The sequence below is a fragment of the Pogoniulus pusillus genome, chromosome 8 (assembly GCF_015220805.1).
Source record: "Pogoniulus pusillus isolate bPogPus1 chromosome 8, bPogPus1.pri, whole genome shotgun sequence".
Lineage (NCBI taxonomy): Eukaryota > Metazoa > Chordata > Aves > Piciformes > Lybiidae > Pogoniulus > Pogoniulus pusillus.
In genome coordinates, this window is record NC_087271.1 from 3,893,215 (window position 1) to 3,917,063 (window position 23,849).

At 43.1% G+C, this 23,849-nt stretch overlaps 1 protein-coding gene across 1 annotated transcript in view; it reads right to left on the bottom strand.

Moving 5' to 3' along the window:
- Positions 1-23,849, bottom strand: part of ITGB3BP (integrin subunit beta 3 binding protein) — a 28,957-nt gene that overhangs the window by 1,768 nt on the left and 3,340 nt on the right. The window contains exons 2-8 of the mRNA XM_064147038.1: positions 21,380-21,422; positions 16,850-16,985; positions 13,937-14,012; positions 13,036-13,114; positions 11,805-11,898; positions 9,657-9,716; positions 467-520 (exon numbers count right to left, since the gene is read on the bottom strand). Coding sequence (XP_064003108.1) covers positions 467-520; positions 9,657-9,716; positions 11,805-11,898; positions 13,036-13,114; positions 13,937-14,012; positions 16,850-16,985; positions 21,380-21,422 — 542 coding nt within the window. The remainder of the gene's footprint in view (positions 1-466; positions 521-9,656; positions 9,717-11,804; positions 11,899-13,035; positions 13,115-13,936; positions 14,013-16,849; positions 16,986-21,379; positions 21,423-23,849) is intronic.

Genomic DNA, 23,849 nt, shown 5'->3' on the forward strand with positions numbered 1-23,849 from the left:
GAGGAGTGAGTTGAGGAGTCCGCCTGAGCATTAATAAGACATTAAAGTGCATGCCCAGCCACTTTGCAGGGAAGCAGCCTTTGTGCTGAATTCCAGGGCATCACTCATGGCATTTCTGAAGGTAAAGGTGAAGTACACAAATGTTCTCACCTTCATTATGTGTCTTGCAGCTGATTGGCCTTTCTTGAGCAAAACAACAACAGCATCGAGGAGGAGGAGAAAAGCTCCTGGGTGTCTGCCAGTGGGGCAGGGCTGCTGCAGATTCAGTGTCAATTTGCTTACCGGCCCAGTAAGAAGAAATGCCACCTGCAGAGTCACAACTGGTTTCCCATCAAGCTCTCACAGCCCTGACTGCAGCCTGCCCACTAGGTCACTCTGCATGGGGTTGTAAATTCAGCCCCTCAGTCCTTCTGATGACAATACCTTTGTGTGAAGAATGCATGGAGCAGACCGGGGGGGTTCTTACCTTGGTCAAGAAGCGAGGTCAGGAAGTCAGAGCTGCTCGTAGTCTGAACGTACTCTGTGGAGGAGGAAAGGCTGCTTTGAGAACCAGAGCAGTGCTGGTGTTACAGGATGTGTGAGAATCCCCCCACAAAGGTGAGCTGAGTTACTGAGGACCTGGTTAACAGAGCCTCTTTTACTTCCTACAGTTACTGTGTCACAACAGGAATTTAGGAGATTGTCTTAGTTACTTAGAATCTTTAAGGTAAAGACCCCCAAGGCCATCATATCCAACCACTAATCCAGCAGTGCCAGATCACCACTAGACCATGTCCCTCAGTACCATATCTGTATGGCTTTTCAATCCCTCCAGGAATGGGGACTCCACCACTGCCCTGGGCAGCCTGGGCCAGGCCTTGACAATACTTCTGAGGAAGAAATTGTTCCTTAGGCCCAACTTAAACCCCCCCTGGTGCAACTTGAGGCTGTCTCCCTGTAAGGGTAGGCACATATGCTATGTCATTCATTACCAGAGATGACAAAGCAGAAGAGGATGTGTTACAAGTATTAGAAGCTGGTCCTTCTCTTTTAATACTAATTAAAAAAGAAGATTCATCAGAATCCCATCAAGGACTGTGTGAGAGGAACTACCCTCCCCTGAGTCCTCTGAGGAGATGGCAAGAAGAGGCAACCACACCTGAGCCCTGTATACAAGGAGGGCAGGGGTGGGGGTGAAGGGCTGAGCAGATGGCTGGAAGAAGGAAAGGAAAAGCGTGCAGGGGTAGAAAGGAACTCGAGGAATGAGAACATAGAGGGAAGGGTCTGGAAGCAGGTGCTGCTGAGTGCCAGGACTGCTGAATGGCTTGCTGCAGCAGATGCTCAGCTCTGGTCACAGGACCCTGAGTGCACTTCAATTGCACCACCACCACCAAAGGTGAAGAGAAAATTCATTATTTGCTTCATATTAAACATCCTGAGAACCGCAAACAGATCCTTAGAGCAGCATACAGCTAAAGAGACTGCTCCTGTGAGGAAAGGAGCTGTGTATGGGTCAGCCTGGAAGAGAGAAGCTCCAGGGAGACCTTCTCGTGGCCTTTCAGTGCTTCAAGGGGCTGATAAGAAAGCTGGGAACAGACCTTTTAGCAGGGGTGAGTGTTTAAACTAAAAGAAGGAAATTTAGTCCAGACATAAAGATGCTTTGTTTTTCACACTGAAGGTGATGAGACCTCAGCCTAGGTTGCCCAGAGAGGTGGCAGATGCCTCAGCTCTGGAACCATTCAAGGTCAGGTTGTCTGGGGCTCTGAGTGACCTGCTCTAGTTGCACATGTCCCTGCTGATGGCAATGGGGTTGGACTAGATGGACTGGAAAGGTCCTTTCCAACCTAAACCAGTTTGTGATTCTATATAAACCTAGATGGAGAGAAGCATCAAAGCCATCAGAGACATGAGGGGTGGTAGGGAAGATTCTCCTCACTTAGCATGAGGTTACTCCTTAGAAGTCACACACTTCCTATGTGTGATGTGACAGACGAGACCTGACTGTGGATCTGACACAAGGTGCCAGTGACATCACCTGGAGATGGCCCAGCCCAAGCCAGAAATTCTATCTTAAGCTGGGTCTGATCAGGTTACTCCAGAAAAATGGCATCCAGTTCAACTTTGCCTCAGGTACAACTTCTGAGCCTCACACCCAATAGACACTATCTGTTCACAGGAATCACCACCAAAAAATACCACTGACTGTTGTTTAGAATAGGAAAACTGCCTGGGCTGGTGTGACAAGGGACCAAAATAGACACTGAATGACAATCTGGCTTCTTTGTACTCACTGCAACTTCCTAGTTCAGCCTTAAGAGCTCTTTAGTCACTGAGTGTAGCATTCTGGCCCATACATGGCTCTCAACCACTGGAACAGGCTCCACAGGGAGGTGGTTTCATCCCCATCTCTGGAGGCAGAGCTGTGGTGCTGAGGGACATGGCTCAGCACCAGCCTTGGTAGAGTTAGAGAATGGTTGGACTCAATGATCTGCACTTCATTCTGAGAAGACATTTTAACAATGTAAGCTGATTCATCTCAAACCTCATTAACTCAGCTCTCCTTCCAAAATAAACCACAACACCACATTTTTGACAAACCAGCCCTATTTATAGTAATGTTTATCCAGATGGAACTAAGACTTAGATACTCAGACAACCTATCACTCCCAGGCTCCAAAACCTTACAATGATGCTTGTGGCACTTTAAAACCAAAACCAAAACCTTACAATGATGCCTGTGGCATTTTAAAACCAAAACCAAAACCTTACAATGACACTTGCAGCACTTTAAAACCAAAGCCAAAACCTTACAAGGATGCTCATGGCACTTTCAAAACAAAAAATCAGTTTGTTTTAAACTTTGGTTGTGGCTTTTGGGTTTGGGGGTTTTTTTTAGCTCACACACTAATGAAGATAATGAGTTGCTCTTAAAACTCCATCACAGCCTTAACAACTGTCTCTCAACGTTTTTCTACACAGAAGTCCTAAGCTACCTAAAAGCAGAGAATATTAGCAAAACCTCTTGACCAGAGCAGCAAGAAAAAGATCTGTGGAGGTCACCAGGAAAATGCCTGTGCTGCAGCCAGAGCAGCAGGGAAATGATCTGTGGAGGTCATCTACACTAGCTGGGTGTAGAAGCAGCCTGTCCTTGCCCACTTATCCTCTGCTTAGGGTTTTGGGGTTGCCCAGGGCAAGGCAGCAGCTGGAGAGTCACCCTGCATGGGTGGGTTGGTGGAAGCTTTGCTGCCCTTTGCTGTGATGTCTTTTGGCCCTGGCCCACAAGAACCTCTGTACTGTGTGCAGTTCTGAAGCTCCCAACACAAGAAGGACATGGAACTGTTAAAGCAAGTCCAGAGGAGGGCCACGAAGATGCTCAAAGGGCTGCAGCAGCTCTGCTGTGAGGACAGACTATGAAAGTTTGGACTCTGCAGCCTGGAGAAGAGAAGGCTTCGAGGAGACCTTAGAGTGGCCTTCCAGTATCTGAAGGGGACCTACAGGAAGGCTGTGGAGGGACTATTGACAAGGTCTTGTAATGACAGGACAAGAAGTGATGGGTTTAAACTGGAAGAGGGGAGATTCAACCTAGATGTTAGGAAAAGGTTCTTTCCAGTGAGGGTGGGAGACACTGGCACAGGTTGCCCCAGAAGTTTGTGGAGCACAGGGAGGGGAGATTCAAACTAGATGTTAGGAAAGGGTTCTTTACAGAGAGGGTGGTGAGACACTGGCACAGGTTGCCCAGGGAGGTCGTGGAGCACAGAATCACCCAATGTGATCAGATCACATTGGGTGATTCTGTGCTCCACGACCTCCCTGGAGGTGTTCAAGGCCAGGTTGGATGAGGCCTTGAGTGACCTGTTCCAGTGGGAGGTGTCCCTGCCTATGGCAGGAGGTTGGAACTGCCTGATCTTTGAGGTCCCTTCCAACTTAAACCATTCTACGATTCTAACCGTGAAAAGAAGTAGAATCTGCCCAAGTTTCTTTTCCCCTCCTCCTTCCCAGGTTGGACTATTCCAAAACATCTGCAGATCTAAAAAGCAGAGAGGGGGGAGAAAAAAAAAATGTTCACCTGTCAGGTGATATAAAACCAATCTTCTCCTAAATGTGCCAGAATAATTTTTCTCCACCTCAACCACAGTTAAACCCTTCAGTCTCTGCGTTCCTGTCTTTTTATAGTATTTTTATTTAATAAAACCTATTAAGGCTCCCATACAAATCTCTTTACTTATGCTTTTATCTTTTAACTGATCAATTTTTATATTGCTGACATCCCTTCTTCACCCTTTGCTCATTTAAAAATTCATAGTAGATGAGCTATGCCTCGGGTCGGGGGGTGGAGGGGGTGGAAGGGGTTGGGGGGGGGGGGGGGAAAGGCCTATAAAATTTGTTACAGCTGGCAAAGGCGTGCGAGGCAGCGCTGGCACATGACTAAATGCTTGAGAGCAAATCAAATCTGTTTCTGCAGTAAGCAGAACTGTTTAAATGTTATTTATTTTTATGTTTGGACGGAAATATATTGCCAAGCGCTGCCTTGATTTAATAGGGCAGCAACGGCTGCGCACACGCCGCGCGGGGGAGAATTTATGAAACCTTTGCACAACTCCTTTAATTGAATTTTCCAAATCTCTCACCACACACAAATAATCAATATCTTCTGCAGAGAAAACCAGTCAGAATTATGACGGTCTTTCTTTTCAGTTTTGTTGTCATCAGCACATACCGCGGCACCTGGATATTTGTAACGTCTGGAGAGGCGAAGTTATTTACACCTCTTCAACCTGTAATTGCTACTAAGTGAGTCCAAACTTAACGTTTCTTTTCTGCTCTTTTTTTTTGTTGATGGGGCTGTTAAATAATTATATTCATGGGGGGGGGGGGGAAGAGAATTTATTCTCCTGCAGGACCTGCTCCGTTGGAGCTGTTGAAAGACCTACAATTCCTGTTAATTTTTCCTCGAGCTTAGTACTCTAAGAAGTCTAAGTCTACTGGAATTAAAAATTAATAGTTGTTGCATCTGGGGAAAGGTAGATGGAAAAATAGAGCATAAACACAAGTGTGGAAATCATGAATAAAAGGTGGCTGACACCCAAATCCAAGGTGCAGGGTGACAGGTCTATATGTATATACGTCCCAGGCCTGCAGCCATACGTCTCATGTGCATTTCTGTATCTGCCACCTGAGTTAATAGCTTAATATTTCATCTACATAGCAGAGGATGGTAAATCATGGCAGAGGATGGTAATCTGCCTCCTTCCTTCCACCTGAAAAGCTGCTCCTGCTGGTGACCTCAGACCCAGGCTCTATTTTAAAACACATTCCCTTAAGGTGTGGTACAGTAACCCAACCCAGAAGCTGCTGGGAAAGAGCATGGATTTGGGGTCAAACAGAAACCTGTCCTCCAGCTTCTCTACTTCTCAGCAGACAGATGACTCCCTTGTCCTGGTAAAACCACTAGCAGTGCAGATTTTGGGTACCAGGCAAAGTGGATTATGCTCCCTCTTCTAGATTGTAAAGGTCTTTCATGGTTACAAACAGAACAAGACCTGCTTGCTGAGAATGAGAGGAGAGTCATGGATACAGACTCAGAGAATTGTTTCTGCTGGAAAAGACCTCCAAGATTGAGTCCAACCTTCAACCGCAGACCACTGTGGTCATTAAACCATGTCCCAAAGTGCCATGGCCACACATTTCTTGAACATCTCCAGGGATGGTGACTCCAGCACTTCCCTGGGCAGCCTGTTCCAATGCTTGACTGCTCTTAGAGGAAACAAATTGTTACTAACATCCAACTTAAACCTCCCCAGCACAATTTCAGGCCATTTCCTTACACTCTATCACCTGATGCTAGGGAAAAGAGACCAAGCCACATCTGGCTTCAACATCCTTTCAAAGAGATGTAGAGAGCACTGAGGTCTCCCCTCAGCCTCCTCTTCCCCAGGCTGAATGCCAATTCCCTCAACTGCTCCTCTCCAGCCTTGTTCTCCAGACCCTTAACCAGCTTTGCTGCCCTTCTCTGGACCCACTCCAGCACTTCGATGTCTTTGCTGTAGTGAGGAGTCCAAAACTGAACCCAGTACTCAAGGCGTGGCCTCCCCAGTGATGAGTACAGGGGGACCATCACTTCCCTGCTCCTGCTGGCCACACAATTGCTGACACATGATTTATTGGTGTTTCTCTTTTGGGAAGTATCAGTGTAATTTGTGACCCTCAGCTTAAGCAGCCTTCCTGCTTGGAATGGTTATCTTCACTGCTTGAAAATCTGAACATACTAAACTTTCCCTCAAAATATGCATACCCAAACCCACACATTCACTCTCAACACACACAAAGGCTGTTTTGGGCTGCAACAAGCTGCTTGAAAGCAGTTCCATGGAGAAGGACCTTGGCGTCCTGGTGGACAATAAGTTATGCACTGGACAGCAAAACAGCTTTGTGGCCAAGGTCAGAGCTCTCCTGGCGTGCATTAAGAAGAGTGTAGTGAGCATGTCAAGAAAGGTTCTCTTCCCCCTCTGCCGTGGTAAGGCCACAACTGGAATACTGTGTCCAGTTCTGGGATCCCCAGATCAAGAGAGACAGGGATATACCAGAGACTGCCCAGTGAAGGCTATGAGGATGATGAAGGGACTGATGAGGAACGGCTGAGAGACCTGGGGCTGCTTAGTGCCAAGAAAAGCAGCCTGAGAGGAGATCTCATTAATGTCTACAAATACCTTAAGGGTGGGTGTCAAGAAGAAGGGGCCAGGCTCTTTTCAGTGGTGTCTGTGATAGGGCAAGGGGCAGTGGATATAAATTAGAAGACAGGAAGTTCCACCTTGACACGAGGAAAAACCTTTTTAGAGTGTGGATTCTGGAGAAGGTTGCCCTCAGGGGTTGTGGAGTCTCCTTCTCTGGAGACTTTCAAGACCCACCTGGATGTGTTCCTGTGTGACCTGCCCTAGGTGATCCTGCTGTGGCAGGGGTGTTGGACTCAGTGATCTCTTCCAACCCCTAGCATTCTATGATTCTATGAACACACCAACTAGATTCCATCTCTTGGCAGTTGCTTTCCAGTTTGCTTACGTTCTGTTCAAAAACATTTTGTTTACTGTAAATACCAGGCCTGGACAAACAATGGTAGCATTTTTGCTGCTGGTGGCACAAAATGATATACAGACCTCTACATAATGCCACCCATTCAGCAGGGAATGTTTTGGACTGAGTTGTTTTAAGTTGAGGTTGTTTATGTAAAGTAAATAAATTTCATGCCTCACCATGTGATGACAACGTGACGTTCCAGCTGTAGGAAGCCACTGAGCAGCCCTCAGTTTTAAGTCTTGAGCAGAACTAATTAAAAATAATTGTGAAAAACCACATCCAGAACTAAAAGGCAAAGGAAAGCATCTCCAAATGCTTTGCTTTTACCATGCATTTCTGTGACTCTCCTGCCAGTGTATTTTCAAGACTGAAAAACTGACTTTATTCTTTACTGAAGCAAAACTGACACTGAAACGTCGGCACAAGTGGTTAACTTAAACTCACAATTCTATCTGTCATCCTGCTTTCACAGAAAATCTCATTTCTCACTCCACATTTAGTGTTTGAGACTAGTTTCTAGAGCAAAGATGGGACTGTGAGTGTATATTCTGGTGAGCACTAATGAGCAGCACACACTGCATAAAACTCCATGGGTCCATGGCACTGGCTACCATCAGTGCCAGATGGGGGCTGAGAGCACTTGAACAGAAGGATATCCAGACCTGCAAATGAGCAGTTTGCACAAGTGAACTAAATTTCTTACCACTCCTTTTCATTTTGTGGTAATCTGCTGGAGCCAAGGAAACTGAAATTTGATCAGTTTGCTTCCCTTTTAAGAGATGTCTCCACAGCTGAAAGGATTTAGAATCAGAATGGTTTGGGTTGGAAGGGACCTTAAAGATCATGTAGTTCCAATCTACCTGCCATGGGCAGGGACACCTTCCACTAGCCCACGTTGCTCAAAGCCCCATCCAGCCTGGTCTTGAACACCTCCAGGAAGGGGGCAGCCACAACGTCTCTGGGCAACCTGTTCTGGTGTCTCACGTTTAGGCTTGTGGAAAAGCAGGCACAGCCCAAACCGAATGTGCTGCTTGTGATATCAAGCTGTTCTACTGTTTGGCACAGCAGAAATGCCATCATTGACTTTGATTCTGGTTTTGCTCTGTAGGCTGAACATGAGCCAGTAGTGTGCCCAGGTGGCCAAAAGAGCCGATGGCATCCTGGCCTGGATCAGGAACAGTGTGGCCAGTAGGACAAGGGAGGTTATTCTGCCCCTGGACTCAGCACTGCTCAGGCCACACCTTGAGTGCTGTGTCCAGTTCTGGGCGCCTCAATTCAAGAGATGCTGAGGTGCTGGCAGGTGTCCAGAGGAGGGCGACAAAGCTGGTGAGGGGCCTGGGGCACAGCCCTGTGAAGAGAGGCTGAAGGAGCTGGGTGTGTGCAGCCTGAAGAAGAGAAGGCTCAGGGCAGACCTCATTATTGTCTACAACTACCTGAAGGGAGGCTGTAGCCAGGTGGGGTTGGGCTCTTCTGCCAGGCACCCAGCAACAGAGCAAGGGAACACAGTCTCAAGTTGTGCCAGGGGAGGTCTAGGCTGGATGTTAGGAGGAAGCTCTACCCAGAGAGAGTGATTTGCATTGGAATGGGCTGCCCAGGGAGGTGGTGGAGTCGCCCTCATTGGAAGTGTTGAAGAAAAGCCTGAATGAGGCACTTAGTGCCATGGTCTGGTTGATTGGCCAGGGCTGGGGGATAGGTTGGACTGGATGATCTTGGAGGTCTCTTCCACCCTGGCTGATCCAATGAAAGCGTGAAGATAACAGAAATACCAGAGTACCAGTGGTGACTGCTGATTTTACCAGGTGTAAGGGAAAATACACTTTGTGTGAATCCCCCTGCTGCCACCTTCTCAGCTAGAAGAAGCACTAAAGTGGCCATTGCAGGCCAGACCATATTAAATGCCACCAACCTCCAAATATTTTCACAGCACTAGTTATGAAGAAACCTAATAGTTGGGATTTCACAGTCCCCTGGAGTGTGTTAAATACCTCACAACACACAGAAGGAGAAAAAGGTTTTGCTGGAAAGACTGCATGCTACTTGATTGCACACTGAAAATGCAGGGAGAGGGAGGAGGAGCAGGGATAACTGGCACATAAATGGTCTGTAAACTCTCTAGGACCTGACTGCATGTTTCTAGACTGTGCCTCAAGTGAAATATTATTAATGATGTCTTCTCCTTCCTTAGTTTCCTGGAGGAACACCCAATACTGTGGAAACAGCAGAAAAGACAATTTTAAATGGAGTAGTGAAAAAGTTTTCAGAAGGAATACATTTGATTATCATAATTTCCACATCCTAAAGGTCACCCAAGTTATTTCAAGTGGCAAGAACTAAAGAAGGAATCAGCTGAAAGGAACCATCAACCAGGAAGGAATCAGCTAGTAAAGAATCAACCGAAAGAAACCAACAACTATAAAGGAATCAACTGAAAGGAATCATGACCTAGGATACAGTCAACCAAAAGGAATCATCAGCTAGGCCAGAAGCAGCCAAAAGGAATCATCAGCTAGGACAGAAGCAGCCAAAAGGAATCATCAGCTAGGAAAAAGTCAACTGAAAGGAACCACCAAAACACTTCTTACAAGCAGTTATAAAAGGTTTTGTACCTCGAGCAGGAAGTTTTCCATGGTTCCTTTTCAGCAGCTGCAGCTCTTCTGCTTGAGTCACTAGTGAGGAAACAAATGTGGTATCAATAAATGTTCAAGAGATCTCAAAGAAAACAGTATTTATGCTACCTTGCTCACTTCCAAAGCATTTGGGTTTTTCTTCAGGTGAGGACAAAAATCTACTCCAAACATGAGTAAAAACTGTTCAAAATGAATATAGTTGTGAGCCATTGTGCTTACACACTTCATAGCATATTTTGTTTCCATTTTTGTCTTCTGGTGCTGATGTAGTTCTTTGCTTCTAACTCAGAGATGGAGAGAAAAAGATGATTCTTTCCCATCTTGAAGTCCACAAGAAGCTAACAGAAAGAGCAGACGTGAAGTGTGGACAATAGACCTCATTTAGACAGTCTGGCTGCCCTATCCACATTACTGTAGGGCAGTAATGTAAACACAGACTATTTTCAGCTAACCTTGTTTGTCTGAGCAAGGATCTGCTTGTGTGCATGACAGTGGGAAGTAGGCCAGTGCATACAAATGCAAAAGGAAAACAGAATGGTCATTGGAATCCAAGTCAGGAAATAAATGGTGATTGAGACAACAGTAGTTGCTGAAATTGTGTGGTGCATAAATTCCACTGCTGGGGTGAATGCACCTGATACATTGAAAAGTAAAGTCACAGAGCTTCTTGGTAAGACAAACTCCCTGGCATCTGTGGCTTTAGTCTCCACCTGGTTCCAACTGTGAGCAAAGCAGTGGCCTCAATCACTTGAGATTTGGTTTCCTAGAGCTAATTCCCATGTTTTCACATCGCAGAAAACAGCAGCCAGAGAGGTTGTGGCATGATTTGCTGCATGTTAAGAAACTGTCTTCTCACCTTCTCTGGACACAGGGACTACTCATGTGCATAAATTATTCATATTCCCTGTTCAGGCAGAATATGAATAGAGTGCAGAGGTTGACATGAAGAGTCTATAAGGACAATGTCATACATGCAGCTCTTTAAGGAGATGCAGAAGTAGGTAAACACGGTCTTGGACACACACCTGCACCACCAACACATCATATGGGTACAGATGAAAGATGCTGCTATTGTGAACACAAATGAACAATATCTCTGAGGCATAAAGACTGAGGTCCCTTGGATGCCAACAGCTGCCTTTCACCACCTTTAGGTTAATGGAATGACCTGGTAAGTAGGAAATTCTTCTCCCTGAAATAGTTTATTTTCCCCTGCAATTACCACAGAATCATAGAATCATTTTTGTTTGGAAAAGACCTTTAAGATCATCAAGTTCAACTATTATCTAACCCTGCCAAGTCTGGTGCTAAACTATATCCCTTAGCACCACATCTCTGCCTTTTTTCAACACCTCCAGGGATAGGGATTCAACCATGTCTCTGGGGAGCTTGTTCCAGTGTTTGAGAGCCCGCTCAGTAGTGCATGAGGTTTTTTTGCGTTAGACTATTTCCCCATCACATACTGCCCTTCTAGTTGCAGAGGTAGTTGGAAAGAGAAGTATGCATCCACTCGTCACTGCTAGGGGATTCTCATGTCCCAGGAACCTCTGACTTGGGAGTAAGGATCAAGAGTTTCCTAAACCGAGACACAGAGAAATGAAAATGTTTGGCTTTCTGGGTTCCTTTGGAAAAGTATTACAGATGTGCCAGCTGCAAAGCGCCCTAATCCCAACACAATAAGCATCTGGTATGGCCTTCTTCTAAAGACACATGAATAGCAATTTTGAAAGCCTGGAAATCTATATTCAGCCTAATCCTCCTAACCAGGCAAACAAACAAAACAACTTCCTCGCCAGAAGAGAAGAAAGGCGATGCAATCAAAGTGCAAACGTTTAGCCTAATCACTAGCTAACGACTCACTAAGTATCTAACCATTTACATAAGAAAAGGTGTTGCTCTTGACAGTTTTTCCTCCCCATCTGTGACTGTGAGTTAGAAGAGCGAGCTGTTGGGGCTGCCTTGCTTTTTATGTCCCTGGTTGGATGCCTGTAAGGACATTTAAGGCGCACTTACGCTGACCAAAGCCACTCAAGAGTCTTGGGGTCGAAGGCTCCACACAGTTACATTTGGAGTGCTCGTTGTGAAATTGCCATAAAGGGGATAAAAATAATTGAAATTCCTCCTTACTTAGCACTTTGGTTTTCTGCACTTCAGTATTCAGGGAACAAGACAAGTCCGAGACACCAATGATATTCTCAAGCTCTTTGCTGCCCTCTAAAGCCTGGAAAAAAACAATTAAGAGACAGTTAAATCTCATTCCCAAACTATCTACTTAGACCCTCACAACTTATTAAAACAACCTGAAAAAAGTATTTCATAAGGTCTAAACCATGTGTGAGAATCCACCTCACAGCAAATCAACGGGAGGAGAAAGCTGAAGAGTGTAAGGAAATAAAGCTGCTTTTGCAAGTGGCATTCAGATGTCTTTTTAAAGTGTTACTTAAAAATCCCCTGTTGTTTACGCTTCCTTTGTAAGTCTTCAGCTGTTTAAACAGATTAGCACTTGATCCCCAGAAAAGCAACCCTGGCACATGGACAATCTTGCTCTAATATGCGAATAAAATGGAAATCCACAGGCATTTTAAGATTCTTTTGAACACCCCCTCCTCAGCATTTCACCGTAGTCCTAAAACCACACACTATGGACCTGAGGAGAAACAGAAAGGATCTTCCCATAGGGTTTTTGAAATAAACATTTGAATTAAAATCGTTTCAATGAGGAGCCAGGCAGGTTTTTTGTAACTAAAACACTTGTCAGGCCACATATCCAAGTAAAATAAATCAACAGAATACCTGGAGCAGAGGGAATTAATTTGTTCTACTATTAGATGTTACTATTTCGTTTTAATACTGTATTATAGTATAGTTCAGTACATTATTTATTCTTACACAGCAACAAACCTTGCTAAGCTTATTAAGGAAACAAACTGTGACTGAAACAAGAAAATTAATTGCATTTCAGCATGTAGTAGACTGCTAAATGATACTTTAGTGGTGAATTAAATAGTACCATTCAACACAAAGGAGTCTTCAATCTTTAAGGACAAAAAAAATCTATGCAGCAATAATTCATATTTCAGGTTATAAATCTTAACTGATGACCACTTCTCTTTTTATTTTTGTACAAAATGAGGAGTGATACAGATGACTGTATTTGGAAAAACAACTCCTCTCATGAAAGAAAAATCGACTAATTTCTTGCATATTCTGGATTTCCAAGTCAAAACCTGCCTGCTTCCAAGTAGTTAACTTTCTTCCCTACTCCTCAAAACTCACAGGTTGCATAGAAGATTTTCACTTCTGTTTCAAACCCTGTATTAAAAGTGAATCAAAAAGAGTAAGTCTTTGTAAACCAGACCTGCAGGCTTGCCAGATTTGCTCTTATTTTCAGAATTCTAACCAATGAATTCTTCACTTTGGACTGTAATTCCATGAACCTGCACAGAAAAAGTCAAAACAGAACAGCTGCAATTAGCCACGTGGCTGAAAATCTGTTTACAAGGTTTCCCAGAGTTTCTTAGTGTCCAGACTAGCTGCCCTTGAGTGGTTCCTCCCATCCTAAAGCATTCTACGACTCTGTAAGTTTCCTCACACTGTAGTTCTCCTAAATTTCGGGTTTCCCTTCTGCAGGAGGAAGCAGTAAAGGGCTTATTTCTGTTGTTCCCATTTGATTTGCATGTTTAAATGGTTCTAAGAGGAAAAGTATTTAAGTGCTTCGCTGAGGATGGGCTTCCCCAAGTCCATTAACAGCAGGGAGCTTACAGCTTAAAATAAATAGTGGAAGAAAAGGGGAGAATTTGAAAAGATTTTGAAAAGCAAACCTGAACTTTCACCAGGACCATCTGTGACTATGTTTTAAGCAAAAACTGTTCTGCATTACTAATGGTCCTGTATCTTAGGCAGTTAATGCTTCATAAAGAGTGAAAAATGTATATTTTCAGAGTCTGGAAAGGCAAAATGTAGCCTGCTTTCAGTAATTTAATTAGGATACTGAATTGTGTGGTACCACAAGTGTGACTCCTCTAATTGGCAATGTTTCCAGTCCCACACCACCAGTGAAAAGACAGAACTGGCTGGACAGTTGCACTGCAAGCCCTGCATTAATCTGTACCTGCAACTGTTAGCCTGTGCCTTTGAACATCCAGTCCTGGGGAGTGACAAGTACTAAAAGGCAATTGCTACAAACTCTGTGGGAAACATGAATCTTCCGTAAGTAGACCACGCAGCACAGCATCCCCTTTGCACTGTCAGACACTCACGCTTCCTGCTCTGTTTGAGGCTGCCCTCTTCTGGGTAATCTCCTTTCTGAATTGTTCGGCTCTGTGGTTCCATCTCCTGGGAGGTTCACAAGAGAGAAAAGAAACAACACAGATGAAGCTGTTAGTGTGAACCTGACAGGTTCCCTTGTGATGAAACACACAAGAGTTCACTATAATTTACTGTTCTGTCATTTGGCCTCTCATCAAGTCATGCTGCATTTATATTGGTGAAAATGTTGGGATTATGATATCACTAAATGGAAGTTAGCATAATTCTGACACAGTTACTGTGTTCCACTCAAAGCTTTTTAATCCTAGCAACTGCCTAAAGCCAGCACAGAGCATTACCATAAAAACACAGTAATGACCAAACAATGAAACCTTCCTTTTCCTTTAATCAAAAGTGCCTGGCCCCCACCTCCACCTTGTAAACTACAAAGAGACACTGTAAATTACTTCCAACAGCTCTGATGTGCTATAGTAACAATAAATTGTCCAGTGACAGGACAAGGTGCAATGGGTGCAAGCTGCAGCATAGCAGGTTCCATGTGAACACAAGGTAAAACTTGGTCACTGTGAGGGCGACAGAGCCCTGGAACAGGCTGCCCATGGAGGTTGTGAGGTCTCCTTCTCTGGAAACATTCAATACCTGCCTGGATATGTTCCTGTGTGACCTGCTCCAAGTGGTCCTGCTCTGGCACAGGAGTTGGACTGGATGATGCTTCAAGGTCCCTTCCAACCCCCTAACATTCTGTGATTAAGATAAAACTGCTTCTGTTTAGATTCCTACTGATCAGGGAAACCAAAACGAACCAAACTGCCCCACACAGAACTGTAACTACATTTCCACCCAATCACCCCATACTTCCAGGCTTCCTCAAATACTCTGCTATATTTAAGAAGGAAAAGGGATGGAATGAATGCAGATTGTAGCATTTTCATAGAATCACAGAATGGTTTAGGTTGGAAGGGACCTCAAAGATCAGCCAGTTCCAACCCCCTGCCATAGGCAGGGACACCTCCCACTAGAACACGTTGCTCAAGGCCTCATCCAACCTGGCCTTGAACACCTCCAGGGAGGGAGCAGCCACAGCCTCCCTGGGCAACCTGTGCCAGTGTCTCACCACTCTCACTCCAAAGAACCCTTTCCTATTATCTATTTTGAATCTCCCCTCCGCCAGTTTAGACCCATTACCCCTTGTCCTGTTATTACAGGACCTTGTCAATAGTCCCTCCCCAGCCTTCCTGTAGGCCCCCTTCAGATACTGGAAGGCCACTATAAGGTCTCCTTGAAGCCTTCTCTTCTCTAAGCTGAAGAGCCCCAACTCTTGTAGCCTGTCCTCATAGCAGAGGTGCTGCAGCCCTTTGAGCATCTTTGTGGCCCTCCTCTGGACTGGCTCCAAGAGTTCCATGTTCTTCTTGTGTTGGGGGCTCCAGAACTGCATGCAGAACTGCAGGTGGGGTCTGAGGAGGGCAGAGCCAAGGGGCAGAATCCCCTCCCTTGCCCTGCTGGCAAAACCTGCAGACATCTGGATAGATTTCAAACAGCATTTATTCTTATCCTGTTCAGAATATTTCTGCTCATCATAATTCATGAATATTAGTAAGGCCTCAATTACTGTACATAAATTCCAAAATATAAGGGGCATAAAAAGCTCTTTAACCCAACAAAAAAAGGCATAACAAGAACTGATGGCTGAAAATTAAAGCCAGGCAAATTCAAAATCAGACAGGAGAACTTTGTTTCCTGTGCTTTTCATGGTGATGGTAATTGAACAAGGATGGGAAGTGGTGGACTTTTTACTGTTATTTTTAAGTCATTTGATGTCTTCAAAAGTTAACCTTCTTGCTAGGAGCTGTATTACAAGGATATATTTTTAATATATATAGATATTATATATCTTAATATTAAAAAGTCATAACAGATGACCTGATTACAGCCAGATGAGTCTACTGCAAATACACTTCTTTAGCAGCTATGCTCTGCATCAACAACTGTGACTATGTGGACATACATCCTACGTGAGCTGGAAACAATGTGATTATAAAAGGGCTTATTTTCTGAGGGTTGAGTTCATCCAGCTTTATGTTAGATTCATTAAAAATTGCCCTAAAGAGCCTCACTCTCAAAAACAACAGCAAAAAATATGTAAAAGAATGCAAAGAAGAAGAATTAAACTAACTGAATTTCCCTTTTAGTTTTAGATTGTAAATATACCTAACTTATAATCTTCAGAGAGAGAAAAATAAATCCTTGACTGGTTTGGGTTGGAAAAGACCATAAAGATCAGCTAATTTCAACCATTCTGTCATGGGCAGGGACACCTCCTACTAGGCCAGGATGCTCAAGGCCCCATCCAACCTGGCTTTGAACACTGCCAAGCTTAGAGCCTCTACAACTCCTCTGGGCAACCCGTTCCAGTGCCTCACCATCCTCACAGGGAAGAATTTCTTCACCATGCCCAATCTAAATCAATTTCTTCCATTTTGAAGCCATTACCCCTTGTCCTGTCACTCCATGCCTTTGTAAAAACTCCTCTATGTATGCAAGCATGCAGGCATTTGCCACTGGAAGCTTGGAAGTACATAAAGCAGTTGCAAATCTCACAGTTCTCAAAAGGCCACAAAATTAAGCATGCAGCTCTTTTGCTCAAGAGAGAGTCCAGACCTCAGCTCTGTATTATGAACAGAAAGGCAAACTTGTTTCATAAACAAGTTTTTTTCATCATAACCCACATGGACTGACACTGAAAAGATGCAAGCTTTAAGAATTAACATCAGCTTTTCCAAGAGATGAAAGAATTTTAAAGGAGAGGAACAAGAAATGAAACACACCAAATGAGACACAACTTACTAAATCAAGCTACTAAGTAGAAGAATGTTGCAGTAAGAAGGATGGAACATTCAACTAACCATCTGATGGGCCAGTTCCAAGGTTTTGTGCATTACAACTCATGGGAGATGAAAATGGACTCATCTGGCAAGTTCCTGTTGTTGGTGAGTAGATTAGATTTTTCTTTTTGGTCTTCAAAGGTGTTGCATCAGCTGGCTAGAATGTAGCAAAAAACAAAGAATCTTAGATGAGTGTTGGCTGAAGATAAAGAAGTACCTGGTCCATAAGCTGTAAACTTCTCTTCTGGTAATTAAAAGCACTCTGGCCTCTATCTTTTCTGCCAGTAAGGTTACATCTTGCACTCCAAAGCAGATAGAGCCTCTGAACATTTACTAGCTGATCATAGATTCTTCTACCTAAACTCCTAGCTTTATTCCTATTCCCATTTATGGAAAGCTCCTGGTTTTCCCAAACAAAAATCATCTGGTTTCCAGAGATTTAGGTATTCTGGCATCAACACCTGAGGAGTTTTTCTGCTTGTTTATTTTTTTAAGCAGTCAAAACCTGGCATTATTTTTCTTACAGCATGGAGAGTTTAAAACACATAAGCTATAACTACCTATTTTTACATTTTAATTCTGTCAAAAGATAGTTGTTTCTAATGGTTTCCTAAACAAATGACTGTGCTGGGTTAATGCCTGAACTTGATGATCTTAAAGGTCTTTTCCAGCCTAAACGATTCTATGTTAATGTAAAAAAAAAATCCAAATGAGTCTCTTAAATCTAAATTTTGTCTCTGGATCAAATGAGGATTTCAAAATGTCTAATGATATAAAAGGAGTTAGGTAATAATGTGAAAGGAATTGTGCAGGGAAGTTTTCAGAACTAGTCTGCAATCCTGAAGTATTCACTGGGATTATCTGGGACATAGTTCACTCTCTAGACTGGAGGCTGAATTACACACTGGGATTCTCTGCACTGCTAATGAAAAGAAGGAAAAAAACCAAAACAAACCCACACTTTGCACATAAAGGGCTTCTACTAACAACTCTATTCCCAAGAAGAAGCCTAGCAGCTTTAAAAAGACACAATAAAGGGATATTTTGTGCAAAAACCACTTTTTCCAGTCCCTTCCAGCATCTGCTCAAGGGCAAATAAGGTCTAAATGCAGTGAAAGGGGCTGGAGAACAGAGCTGATGGAACTGAGGTTGTTTAGCCTGGAGACAAGGAGGCTGAGGGAAGACCTTCTGGCTCTCCACAACTTCCTGAAAGCATGTTGGAGCCAGGTGGGGTTGGGCTCTTCTTACAAGCAGCAAGCTACAGAACAAGAGGAAATGGCCTCGAGTAGCACCATGGGAGATTTAGGTTGAGTATTGGAAGAAACTTATTCACTGAAAGGCTTTTCAAAGACTGGAACAGGCTCACCAGGAAGGTAGTTGAATCCCCATCTCTGGAGATGCTTAGAAGAGGCAGAGATGTGGTGCTGAAGGACACAGTTTAGCTCCAGACTTGGTGGAGTTAGATACTGGTTGAACTCAGTGATCTGAAAAATCTTTTCCAACCAAAGTGATTGTATGATTCCATACAAAAGATAAGTCTCCATTATTGGCTTTCAGTTTTCTATGCTGCAATATTGTTAAATTCCTCTTCATTATATTTGCAACATTCAAGCAGGTTAAAGAATGCTGCACATCACTTTTAAGTGAAATAATTACAGTAAGGTATTGATGCCACTTTAGTTATTTTAATGTCATCAAACCTCTTCTATAACAGGGAGAATCTCTGATCTGCTTACACTTGCAAAGTAGTTTTCCTGCTTGAACAGCAGCCCCCCCCACCACCACCACCATATTTCTAGGTATGAACTAAGACTCCTGTGAGCAGCTACCTGGAAAATTGACTATAGTACTTAGAAGGACAGTAGTTACTTGGCACTAAGAATTTCTCTTCCATGAAGAGCAGTCTTAGCCCAGTCATGTATTTTTAGTATGATATGATTTAAACATTGCAACATCTAAACTCATTCATTTTTGATCTGGTTAGCTCAAGCATGCTCTGGATAGCCTGACCAGTGGAGGAATGAGGGTCTCCTGAATAACAGGAAAGAAACAATGGATGTGGCAGAGCTAAACCAGGTCCTTCACACAAATCATGTGCTTAATACTTACATTCCTTCTAGAATGTTATTTGACTATGCTACACTTGACATCTAACAGATGGACAGATTTGCTCTGGTATGGGTGAAGAACTGGCTAGAGGGCTGGGCTCAGAGAGTGGTGGTGAATGGAGCCACATCCAGTTGGCAGCTGCCACTAGTGGTGTCCCCCAAGGATCAGTGCTAGGATCAGTATCTTTATTGATGATCTCGACCAGGGATTGAGTCCAGCATGGGTAAGTTTGCAGATGACAAGAAGCTAGGCGCAGATGTCAATATGTTGGAGGGTAGGAGAGCCCTGCAGAGGGACCTTGACAGGCTGGACGGGTGGGCAAAGGCCAATGGGATGAGATTTAACAAGGCCAAGTGCAGGCTTCTACACTTTGGCCACAACAACCTCAAGCAGCACTACAGGCTGGGGACAGAGTGGCTGAGAGCAGCCAGGCAGAAAGGGACCTGGGGTTGCTGGCAAGACAGTAGCTGAACATGAGCCAGAAGTGTGCACAGGTGGCTAGGAGAGCCAATGGCATCCTGGCCTGTATCAGGAACAGTTTGGCCAGGAGGACAAGGGAGGTTATTGTGCCCCTGGCCTCAGCACTGGTCAGGCCACACCTTGAGTGCTCTGTCCAGTTCTGGGCTCCTCAATTCAAGAGAGATGTTGAGGTGCTGGAAGGTGTCCAGCAGAGGGCGACAAAGCTGGTGAGGGGTCTGGAGCAGAGCCCTGTGAGGAGAGGCTGAGGGAGCTGGGGGTGTGCAGCCTGCAGCAGAGGAGGCTCAGGGCTGACCTCATTGCTGTCTGCAACTACCTGAAGGGAGGCTGTAGCCAGGTGGGGTTGGTCTCTTCTGCCAGGCAAGCAGCAACAGAACAAAAGGACACAGTCTCAAGTTGTGCCAAGGGGAGGTCTAGGCTGGGTGTTAGGAGGAAGTTGTTGGCAGAGAGAGTGATTGGCATTGGAATGAGCTGCCCAGGGAGGTGGTGGAGTCGCTGTCCCTGAAGGTGTTCAAGAAAAGACTGGACAAGGCACTTAGTGCCATGGTCTAGTTGATTGGCTAGGGCTGGGTGCTAGGTTGGACTGGATGCTCTTGGAGGTCTCTTCCAACCTGGTTGATGCTATGATTCTACAATCTTTGATGTGTATCTGTTAAGAGACCTTGTATGAACTAAAATCCTAGTGCAAAACTACATTACTGAGATTCCAGTCAAAGCTGGCATCATTCAGGTGGGCTTTTGTGAAGATTTTTGCTGCACAAGAAGCTGAATGCAGGTAGCCATAAAATGACTTTGTTTCTTACACAAAGGAGGCATGGAAGGAACCACTTTAGGGCAGAAAAAGAACTGTGTATAATTTCAGCTGGACCACTCATCTACAAAAAATGTTCCTACAGCCCAAGAAACAGATGCAAAATTACAGTCACAGCTGCATTCAGAGCAGAACAAGTTGGGTAATGGTACACTAAGCTGCTAATTAAATTGCTAATGATTTTTTTTTAGTGCCACTGTGGTATTTTGCCACCTTTGTTTAAATTACAGGGGGAAAAAAAAAAGTACCCCATTTTTTTTTTTCAATTTGAAAACTTCTATTTTGCTAAATACCAGTGAGGCCTCCAAATACATGCTGCATAGAAACAAATCTCTTCAAAAAGGACACAAGACATGGAGATCTATTAGGAGCTCATCTGCTGACCAGTTATTTCTCTCCACTCCAAAATATTCCTGCCTTCAAGCACTGCCATCCTCACAAGCTCTGCAGGGTTGATGTCTGCAGCAACACCCACTGCTGGTAGTAGCAGATAATAAACTGACATATGTCAGGACATGCTGGTACTGTGACTATGCTAGAGCTGCATTTACCCAAAAAAAATAATAGCAACAGTACAATTTTATTTTTATTGTGATAACTGTGGTGAAATTTATCTCAGTGCTAGTTCTTTATTGTTTCATTATGCCAGATTAGCTGAGGGAGGTAATTATATCCTTGACACAAAAATGCCTTTAATGTTTTCATTTCAATTTTGCAGTTTATAACATGCAGATTACAGCTTTATCATCATTCCATATTGTTACATGTACAATTAAGATAGCAGAACATTTGCTTCCAGGATAATGGAGCTAATTCCTAATAAATGATTTCACCCAGGATCTTAACTCCTTCAGGTCTGGGGGTAAACAGTGATGGCACTAAAAAAAGGAAACTTGCACATTTCTCCATTATTCATGCATTATTCATACTTAAAGCCAGGCAGCTCTTGGACAAAGAGAATACAATCAATTTTATACTAATATTTTCAGCACTTTTGTGCCTTATTAAGATTTTTCTAGACAACAGCCAATCTGTAACAATCTAAATGCAGCTATAATCTAGTATCATGTTTATAAACATGTGTACATAACACACACTCGTGTATATATATATATGTACTGTCCAGGTGATTCCATACACCAAAATATACTTACATTATCTTTTTTAACAGAGTCCAACTTTAATGCTCTCTTAACCCTGCAAGAGAAAAACATGGACAAGTGTTACAGTCATCTGGACACAAAGATTTCTGGTAGTAAGGGCCAGAATTGGTCATTCTGAAGACATTTTCTATTATTGCAGGGTTTTTTTAATGTTATACAAGAAAACTAATCTCACTCCAAGCAAATAGATTCAGTGATTAAAATCCTGTGTAACAAAAACACTGCTTGTTTAGAGGGATAAAGTGTTTGCACAAGACAATCCAACTCTCCATTTTATATCAGAGATAAAAATCAAAACATTCAAAGCGAAATTGCTCTGCAAGTTTGTCTCTTACTCATAAAAAGCCAAGGAAGAAATGCAAAAGCATCACCATTTACCTACCTTCTGAGCAAGAGCTGAAATTATTTTTCTCCATTAGTCGAAATAATGCATCAGGCATTTCAAACACAGGTACAGCCAAGGTGAAAAAGGTACTTCTTCCCATCATTTTTGCTCTTAACATGATTCAGTGCTACCAGACTACGACTTAACCGGGGAACAGATGCTCTATGTCTTTACAGGTCCCCAAACCATAAGAAACTATTTGCTAGTCTTCTTCACTATACTGATTCAGGAACATGCCAAGCTCTCTCTGCAAAATCTGCTCTGCTGAACTGGATGCCCAGCTGTTAATGGCAACGTTGGAAGAGGAAAGCTGAATATTTATAATACTTTATATCGTACAGCTGTCTTCTAAAGAGCAGTCATCAAAATTTTATTGAATGCAGGCTAAATGCTCAAAGGAAAGAAAGGTCAACATAAATTAAGACTATTTCTCCCAGAGACAACTGAAACTTTTTAAGCACGTTCCTAAATCTTAACAATAGTTTCAAGCATTATATAAAAAAGGAGGGGGGAAAAAAAATGAAGTCTTTATAAGAACAGTCCCCAGGAAACATAAAGATTCTATCAAATTACAGAAGGCTTAGGAAATTGATCATATTTCACAGAATCACAGAATCAACCAGATTGGAAGAGACCTCCAAGATCATCCAGTCCACCCTATCACCCAGAATAATGTATATATGTTGAGAAGCAACTGTCTCATCCTCTTTCATTCAAACCTGTTCATCAGGGTTTGGTTTTAAGGAAGAGATGTCAAATGTTAACAAGAGGAATTCAAGTTTTGCACAGCACATGCTGTATGAAATTAATTCTTGCAATACAGGTAAGAATTTCAAAGAGGGGGACATGAGCAAACAGAAGAGCAGATAAACCCTAGAGGAAATGTAAGCAGCCTGAGAAAGTTCATTTGCCAGATTTTCTTTTTTTTTCAGAATCTTAAAATTCATGACAGTGCTGAGAAACTTCAGGAATAGTTCAGTGAAAGGAAGGTGCCAAATCAGCAGCTATAGGCTCAGTTTACAACTTGAACATTAAATATGGCAATCCTATTTTACTGACCATATAGAGGACATTGCTGCAGATTACTAACACAACAGCACCAAGGCAGGCAGTTTTAGGCAGCTCTTTTCAAGTCAGATGACTAAGTACAATGTTACTCAAGTTACATAGTGAGGAAAATCATAAGACCCTGTGATGGTCTGGGTGTTACCTGCCCCCCCCTACTCTTATGAAATCACCCAGACTAGACTCAGCTGAGCTGGGAATTAGAATGAAGCTTTATATTTACAGCTTAGCACAACAAACAAGCAGATATTTACAATATATACAGCTACAGACAGAAATATACAAGACTCATAGAATAGAACTTAGTTTCAAGAAGTTAGTTCAATTTTCACCTTGGAAAAACTGTGTTTGGACTTGAATTAAGATGACCTGATTCCAAACAGATATCCTTGAAAATTTATGGTATTATTCCAAAACTGTAAATTTGGAAATGTATTGGAAAAATAGAATGAAAACACATCTATGAAATACAATTCAGCCAACAATCCCATCTGAATTTTACAGCTATCTCTGCAACAAAAAGTGAAGTATTCTACCTTAAAGAAGCCAAGTAAACAGGTAACATTTAAACTAAAAAAAGCAAGCCTGTGAAATGCTTGCCAAAGGGCAGCCAAAGCTGTTAACAGTGTGATGGAATTCTTTACAGTGTATTTCTTCTTTTAAACAGAAACCCCTATTGCTTAAGGAATGCAGTCTCCATTACATCTTCCAACCCAGTGGCAGCAGAGAAATGTTCCACTTATTAATCTATCTCCTCTGAAAGGATGCTCTAGGGGCCACTGCATTTGCATGTTATACTAAGGCATGTTACTATGGAAGTTTTTATGATGGACTTCACAAGAAGCTGGAAGTCCAAGTAAAGAAGAATCTGGACTCAAGATAGCTGTAGGATGAATATTAAATGAGAAAGGACATGAAAATCCCACTGAATTAGAAATATTCAGAACATTTCTTAGAAAGTTGTGAACTGGTCAAGATTATGTTCTTTGAAGTCTCTCAAGTACTGTGTAC